Source organism: Astyanax mexicanus, chromosome 7 (genome assembly GCF_023375975.1).
Source record: "Astyanax mexicanus isolate ESR-SI-001 chromosome 7, AstMex3_surface, whole genome shotgun sequence".
Classification (NCBI taxonomy): domain Eukaryota; kingdom Metazoa; phylum Chordata; class Actinopteri; order Characiformes; family Acestrorhamphidae; genus Astyanax; species Astyanax mexicanus.
The window spans coordinates 48,398,273-48,407,500 of NC_064414.1; the positions used below are offsets into that span (position 1 = coordinate 48,398,273).

The window sequence follows — 9,228 nt, forward strand, 5'->3', positions numbered from 1 at the left end:
ATTTAGAACTGCGAGCAACTGGATGAATCATGAAAAATAAAAAACAATTGTAAAAGACCAATTATAGAGAGCCTTGGAGCACTTAGAGAGCACTAAATCACTTTAGACCAAGTAGAGCCTATTAATAACAACAGCAAGAGAAAAATAACTGTATAATCTGCATAAAATCACTATCCTGTCCTGGCAAAAAACTTACATTAAACAAATAAATCTTTGAAAAGTTACTTAATTTCAGTAATTCAGTTAAAAATGTGAAACTCATGTATTATATAGATATATCACACACAGAGTGATCTATTTTTGTCATGGTTTGTACAGAATTGCAGACACGTGCAGATACTGATAAAAATATATAAAGTTTATTTATAACAATAAACAGATGTAACAGAAGTCGATACAGAAAAATGGGTAATCACCAGTAAACAGAGCAATGAAGACGAAACCATACCATAAACGAGAAACAGTCCAGAGTTCATACATGAGAGATCCAATATCAGAGGTAATCCAAGAGGCAGTAGTGAAAACACAGTCCAGGTAATACACAAGCAATCCAGTATCAGAGGCAAAGGCAATAATCGGCGTCGAGAAAACAAAAAGCAAGGTCATACACAAGATAAACTGAAGACAAGAGATAAAGTAACGCTTTGTAATGAGGAGAACCTACAATACTCGGCGTGGTTGTTTGACTGGCGTGCACCTTTATAGTGCCAGTAATCAGTATTCGGGACTTCCTGGAGGAAGCAGGTGAGGTGTCACGTGATCAGGTGAGTGCGTGATGTCAGCGGGTGGTGCATTCTGGGTAGTGTAGTTGTTGACCTGAGAACCTCCGTTAGAGCTTGGTGTGGAAGGGACAGAGGAGCTAACAGTACCAGATGTGACAATTTTAGGTGTTTATTTCTTTTATTCTTGATGATTATGACTTACAGCCAATGCAAACCCAAAAATCAGGGTCTCAGGAAATTAGAATACTATATAAGACCAATTGGTACTTTTGGCAGTGTGGGCAGTGTGCCAAATCCTGCTGGAAAATGAAATCCGCATCTCCATAAAAGTTGTCAGCAGAGGGAAGTGTGAACTGCTGTAAGATTTTTTCAGGAAAACACTGCACTGACTTTAGACTTAATAATAATAAAACACTGGATCAACACCAGCAGATGACATAATATATACAGCTCTAGAAAAGAAATAAGAGACCACCTAAAATTATGAGTTTCTTTGATTTTACCAAATTGAAAACCTCTGGAATATAATCAAGAGGAAGATGGATGATCACAAGCCATCAAACCAAGCTGAACTGCTTGAATTTTTGCACCAGGAGTAAAGCAGCATAAAGTTATCCAAAAGCAGTGTGTAAGACTGGTGGAGAGGAACATGCCAAGATGCATGAAAACTGTGATTAAAAACCAGGATTATTACACCAAATATTGATTTCTGAACTCTTAAAACTGTATGAATGTGAACTTGTTTTCTTTGCATTATTTGAGGTCTAAAAGCTTTGCATCTTTTTTGTCAAATAAATGCATTAAATGACAATATTTTTATAGTACCGATAAATGAACCAACAGAATTGCTCCAATATGTCTTAAGTAAAAATTTGGTAAAAAATAAAAGTACAAAAAACAGCTGATTGGATGTCAATCCTTTATGATTAATGTGTCAAACACAATGCTCACATGCCACATCAGCCCTGCAGAACAACCTAATCAGGTCTGCAAAATATATTTAATTTATTTTATATTAAGGATAGGCCATATCACATTCTACCACACTACACCCATTTCTTGAAATGCACTGCCATGTAATACACACTCAATTCCCCCAACAGCAATCTATAGCACAAGAGTAACATCACAGTTGTCACACACCAGTTACATCAACAAATACAACAGCTGCATTTCTGTTAAAAAATGACGGAAGAAAAGAGCACAGTAAAGGTTTGAATACCATTTTTTTTACCCTGATTCAAACTCTCTCCCTCCTCATCAAGGAGATCCACTGTTATCCACTGTTAGGATGGAGCATATATGTGATTTTTCCCCATTATCCTCTGAGAAAATTACAGGCTGAATTTCTTACTGTTTACTGTTAAGTGATCTTTTGATTATTTCAGTCCCATCTGGATACACATCTCTGTGTTTTTCAAAACAGATGTCATCTCGCTTCAGAGTTTTTTTTTGTCTTTAAATATTAATATATAATTTCAAGATCAATTTTAAGCATTAATACTTTGGCGTTGTAGTTAAGGCCTGATTTTAATTACCAATGGGAAGTTTATTAGTGCATTCAAAAGCAAATCATTATTTATTTAGTTTTTGCTTTTTTAATGGCTTTGTAAATGGTGGTGTTTGATGCCCATGCTTTGTGCTATTATCTATCTTCTGTTTTTCAAGAAATGGTTGACATATCGTCGCTGTCCAATGAAAAACACTTATCTCCAAAACAGCAACTTAACAAGAGAGAGAAAAAAACCTTGTAAACTTTCAATGGAAGTCAATGTAATGGGTATTTCAGGTTATTTCGAAGAAATTCCATTGGTCTGTTCATCAAGACATGTTGGCACAGTGTAAGGAACTGTTAGCCTGTTCAAATGATGTAGTAAACTAAAAATTGACAAAAATTTAGGTAAGGGTTTTTATTGGACAGTGACAATATACATTTTGGAATGGATGTGTTTGGTTGGTCCCTGATTTTATACAGGTCACAAAAGCACGATAACTTAACTTGCATTTTCATTTTACATCCAATTAAACTGAAGTTTTCTGGAACAACATGCACTCGACTGTCACTATAGATGAGTGAAGGTGAAAGTATGACAAGAACAGGAACATTGTGTGCACAACCCTCAACAGGAAGTTGAAAAGTTTACATATTTGCATATAAATGTGTCTTCATTATCACTGCTTGAAAAAACCCAGCTGTTATCACTGAAATCTCAACTCTTTACATGCAGACAGATGACTAACTGGCAACACCACCACCGAACAAAAAAAAAAACCTTTCCGTTACAAATAACAAAACTTACACTGACAGGACAAAAGTCATTGAAAAGCAGAATGGAAATTTATTCTAAAGTATTGTGTCAGGGGATGGTTTCGGAACACCCACATCATGTTATGAGGTGTTTTCTTGTATAATTGAGGTTGAACACTGGCTAACGTGTTCATGACAAGGTGAAGTGAATTGTGAGTTGGAAATACCCAAAAGTATCTCAGAAAATTTGAATATAAGGTACCACTTTAAAATAAGAATACCCTTATAAAGGGTTTATAAATGGTTTATAAATTACATTATTAATTATTATTGATTATGTTGTAAATTTTTTAAAAACGTTTGATAAGCAGTTGCAACACATCAGTTGAAAAGGCATCAATAATTCATTGTTTACTTAGTTATTAAATTTATAGTAAATAGTTAAACATAATTGCAAATGTATTAATATGACAGGTTTAAATGCTGATTAATGGAAAACACAAAGTAAGATCAGGATCTAGAAAGATCTGGGATTTGCTATTTTTATTTGTGTTGTTATATATTTATTAATTGCTTATTAATGGGTTTTTCAAAAGTATTTGCAACCTAATTAATAAATATAAATAAACTCCTTCATAAATCATTCATAAACCCATTATGAAGGTAATCTTATTATAAAGTGGTACCGAATATAATATATAAGACCAATTGGTACTTTTGGCAGTGTGGGCAGTGTGCCAAATGCTGCTGGAAAATGAAATCCACATCTCCGTGCACCGGTACCTGTAGTACATCTGCGGTGGTTTTCAGAAACATTTTTCTTTGTGGTCCAAGCATATAAATACACTAGTTTTAGGAGTAGATCCTTCAGTCTCATGGTAAATAACCCCTTGTAAAGTAAACCTCAAAAAGTGATTCGCCAAATACAACTATGGAAACAATTACAAGACCACTTCAGTTTCTGATTCAGTTTCTCTGATTTTGCTATTTATATGTTTATGTTTGAGTAAAATGAACATTGTTGTTTTATTCTATAAACTACAGACAACATTTCTCCCAAATTCCAAATAAAAATAATGTCATTTAGAGCACTTATTTACAGAAAATGAGAAGTGTCTGAAATAACAAAAAAAGATGCAGAGCTTTCAAACCTCAAATAATACAAAGAAAACAAGTTTATAATCATATAATCAGTTTTATGAAAGAGCTTAGAAATCAATATTTGGCATGTTCTCCTGCACCAGTCTTACACACTGCTTTTGGATAATTTTATGCCTTTACTCCTGGTGCAAAAATTCAAGCAATTCAGCTTGGTTTAATGGCTTTTGATCATCTATTTCCACCTTGACTATATTCCAGAGGTTTTTAATGTGTTTTTTTTTTTTTTTCATTTTTCTATGACGTACTTTATTATTAAGAAAGTGCAGCCCTAAAACTGTTTTAATACTCAGAAAGGACTCAAATATATAAATAGAACAATTGTTGGAGAAGTAGAGCTCTGACACTGGGCAGGACTGTGGTACGCACGGATCATGACTTGCACCACTGTTTAAAAGTATTCTATACCAAACAGCAGAAAAATCACAGAAAAAACAACAAAAATAATTGAATAATGCAAATACAGAGCTAATGCCAACAGCAGCCCTGCGAGCGCCTTTCTCTAAAGGAAGCGGAGCCGTCTCTGCTGGGTTTGATCAGAGCGGTTTTCTGACAGATGCTGCCTTAAGGGATCTCATACCATACGACTCCAAAGCACACAAAACGAAGACGTGTAAATGATGAAAGAGCAACACAAGCTCGGCCTGACGTGAGGTGACATCTTGGCAAGGAACGCTCTGAGATCCAGGCAAACTTTCCCAAATGGGTCTGTGAACAGGTTGAGGCCAATGTACTGAAGTCCATTTTAAGGATTGTTTTAATAGCATACTGGATTTACTGGCTTTACTGGCCAATGTGTTCACATTTACCATGAAAGTTCCTTTAGGCAGAATGTTATATCCTTAGGGGGTCTGTAATTAATTTATGTATTTATTTATTTATTTTTTAAGACAGGATCTGGATACACATCTCTGATGTCACCTCGCTTCAGATTAGTTTTTTTTTTTTTCCTTTAAATATTAATACTGCACATAATTTTAAGGTTAACTTCAAGCATCACCTCTTTGTTTTTTAAGTAAAATCATATTTGTAATTACCAATGGAGAGTTCTCATAACAATGCATAGTATTATTTAAAATTAGATTTTTTATTTAATGGCCTTTTAAATGGTGGAGTATAATGCCCATGCATTTTTGGCATTATATAACATTTTTCAAGAAATGTTTAATGTACAGTACAGGCCAAAAGTTTGGACACACCTTCTCATTCAATGCGTTTTCTTTATTTTCATGACTATTTACATTGTAGATTCTCACTGAAGGCATCAAAACTATGAATGAACACATGTGGAGTTTTATGTACTTAACAAAAAAATGAGCTGTCCTCCACAGTCACCGGACCTGAACCCAATCCAGATGGTTTGGGGTGAGCTGGACCACAGAGTGAAGAAGACAAAGGAGCAACAAGTGCTAATAAACACCTCTGGGAACTCCTTCCTTCAAGACTGTTGGAAAACCATTTCAGGTGGCCACCTCTTGAAGCTCATTGAGAGACTGTATACATTTTGGAATGGATGCATGGTTGGTCCCTGATCTATCTATCTATCTATCTATCTATCTATCTATCTATCTATCTATCTATCTATCTATCTATCTCTCTATCTATCTATCTATCTATCTATCTATCTATCTATCTATCTATCTATCTATCTATCTATCACTTTTGCTATAGCAAAATGACAAAAAGCCTACAACACCAATACTGAGTAAGCAAACCGAGAAAAACAACATTTCTTCTAACAAACATAATTAAACAGTTTTGCAGACACAAAAAAAGAAAAGTTTACAATGCAAATTTGGGGTTATCTAACTCTCATGCCTCAAGTTTCCATTGCTAAAAGCAATGTATCTAAAAAAAAAATAGCGTCCCTTAGAGCGATAAATAATACTATTAGTTCTGCTTAGTTCAGGCTGCCATTAAATCAGTAAGCTAAACTTGCATATCAAATTTGGAAACTGTGAAACGCAAAGCACAAAAACAAAGACCTTTAGGACCAATATTTAAAACATTATATGAGCAATTAAGGGCATTTTTAGGACTTTTTAGGAATATTGAGAAACCATGTAAGAGTTTTACTCTCACAGTGCAAACCACTAGATATGAATCTAATGAAACACCAAACATGCTGACATCAGACCAAGCAGAAGAACTACAAGTCCCACTTACCTCAGGCTGAGAGAGAGCTGCTGGTCCTTGGACTTGAGGAGATCAGCTACAGAGAAGCTAGCACTACCCAGGAAACTGCTCTGTAAAAAATAAAAGAGAGAAAAAAAACAAGCTTAAACCTTAAAGCTTAATGTTATTAAAAGATCTATTACTGTTGGTCATTCTTAAAGATAAAGGTGTTAAAAAGGGTTCTTTAGAAGATGCGATAGAGGAACCACTTTAGGATCTATTAAAAGCATTTTTGTAAAGTAAAATACAAAATACACCAAAGTCTTTATAGGTAGGTCAGTTCACTCAGCTGCCATCTATTCAACATGACCAGACACTAATTTCCAGTCATGCTAGATTAGCCTTCTATCTGTCTGAATGGGGAAAGGGGAAAGGGGAAAGGGGAAATGTTGGATTACAATTATAGATACATAGTATTTTGAAACAATGATAACTTCTGATAAAACATCATGAATTGTTTACAGCATTTGACTCAATAATGCACAATTTTTTTTTAGCTTGCATGCATTTAAAATTAATTTATTTTTATTCACAGCCACAGTGACAAATGAAAAAAATAACTGATTTAGTCAGTGATCAAATACAACTGCATTTAATGAAATTGGTGAGTAAGAGCATGGTCAAAAAGGGGTTTTAAAAGCTCTTATTTCCAGCCACCTCCACCAAACTACCGCACAAGTGCACCACCACAAAAGAAAAAAAATAAATAAACATTACACAAACATAATTCAATAACAAAAAAATATAATTCTTATTCAAAATATAAAATTAAAGGTCCATTATTTTGTCACAAATTAAAGAATACAATTTAATGCAAAATGGCTAGAACAAACTTTATATGCACTGGGTACCTGGGTGTCCTACAGGTCAAAATAAATAAAAAAAAAAAAAAATATATATATATATATATATAATAATAATAATAATAATAAAAAATGTATGCTATATCCTGATTGGTGTCGTTTGTTTAGGTATTATGTTTTTATGCATACATAAACCAAAAGTAACATATTTTGCATTCAACTTAAAGTGAAGTTTTAAAGTTAAAAATCACCCAAAAATCACTTTAGTTCGTCTCACGTAGCTTGTTTTAATACAGTAAACGCATAGGCTACAGTTCAATATATTTACTGCTGAACAGCAAAAGTGTCTCACGTAGCTTGTTTTAATACAGTAAACGCATAGGCTACAGTTCAATATATTTACTGCTGAACTTAGTGTGATTAGCGGCTAATGCTAATACTGCTCCAGCAGTGCAAGCCAGGGTTAGCAGCAGGCTACAGTCCGAAATGAAACTGAAAAAGAGGTAGCACTTAGCGGCTAATGCTAATACTGCTGGAGAACTAAATTAAAACTCCTTTATAACGCTGGTAAAATTTATACATAAAACGCACTGGATTATAAGATGCACTGTCGATCTGTGGAAAAATTAAAGGATTTTAAGTGTGCCTTATTTTTTTCACAGTGTATTTACAGTGTATTCCAATGCAATAGTTCATTTGTTCATTTTTAGTTATTTGAGTCACATAATGTGAACAATATTTTTTACTATTTCCAAACACACACAACATATATTTACAGCATATTTTTATGGAAATACTTTTATGGAAAAACAACGACTTAAGTAAAGTAACAAATTAAATTACATTTGACTGCCCACCACTGACAACCATCTAGCAACTCCACAGCAACCAATAAACAAACTTAAGCAATCAACTAGGATCTGCTTCAGCTGCACAATCACTCTTTTCTTCAGAAGCAGCACTTTTCTAGTTCAATATCTCTGCTGACACAAATGTAGTATGGATTGAAAGTTTAGAATCTGCAATTTCAACAGTTCTGAGTCAGACATAATCAATATAAAACTACAACATACTCTCTCGTCATCATCATCATCATCAGCAACAACTTCTTCTTCAATAACATTACACAAGATCATACAGGCCAGTGAAGTCCTCTCCAGACATTACATGACTCTCAGTATGTGGTATATGAAACAGTGTAAGGCTTTAGCATGCTGCATATTTCAGCAGTGTTTGTGTAAGTCACATGTTCTCCTGGTGGCAGTGGGGGAGTTTAAGAGCTTCATACATGTAAGATTAAAGATGAGATGGGATTTCTGTTAATAATGGAAGTGAACTCTCTGGTTAATGCTCAGTATCAGGTCTCTGAGCTCAGGGAGCATGTACAACACTCTGCAGCACATGCAGCCCGTCAAGCTACAGCACAGCCGCTCGCATGTGGGTTTAGCTGTGAGGTGTCTGCTCTAAACGGACTGTGCTGCTTAGGAGACATGTACATGTAAATTACAGCTGTGTTTTATGTTTAAGTTCCTGTATCATCAAAAAGGCAACTTTGCAAAACAGGGAAAAAGCTTCTTAATTTCTTAATGTTTAAGGTAAAAAAGATTATATTCCAACTATATTCCATTTTGGACCTTTTTATTTTTCTGTTCATAATTAAATTTTAAAAATATAAATAAGGTCTAGAGGTGTGCCATATCGTATCGTACGCGATAATATCGCCAACCTTTTTTAATGTTGTGAACGATATTATACCCTGAAATATCAGCCATATCAACCAGCCCTTATTATCACATCAGGGTACTATTTTTTTCCCTGTTTTGAGCAAAAGAAAAATTCACACTGTTCTCATTTTCTATTAAATATCTACTAGAGACAGATTATATCTGTGCAGTATAATTTTTTTTTACTTTAATCTATATATATGGAGATATATGGAGTGCATTATTATTAGTAGTATCATAACAATATGAATAATTGATTTCTGTTACAAATCTGCAAAAAATCTTGTTTTTTTTATATCTTAGTTAGAGGTGGGCAAAATCATATCGTATACAATAATAAAATGTAAGTTTTGTTTAAATTATTATTTTATTATGTTAAACCATAAAACACTGGCAAA

General features: G+C 34.0%; 1 protein-coding gene across 8 annotated transcripts in view; it reads right to left on the reverse strand.

The window, feature by feature from the left end:
• inpp4b (inositol polyphosphate-4-phosphatase type II B) overlaps positions 1–9,228 on the reverse strand; it is a 446,954-nt gene that overhangs the window by 245,595 nt on the left and 192,131 nt on the right. For all 8 annotated transcript variants that reach the window (XM_049481670.1, XM_049481669.1, XM_049481668.1 and 5 more), the window contains one exon: positions 6,295–6,374. In XM_049481670.1, coding sequence (XP_049337627.1) covers positions 6,295–6,374 — 80 coding nt within the window. The remainder of the gene's footprint in view (positions 1–6,294; positions 6,375–9,228) is intronic.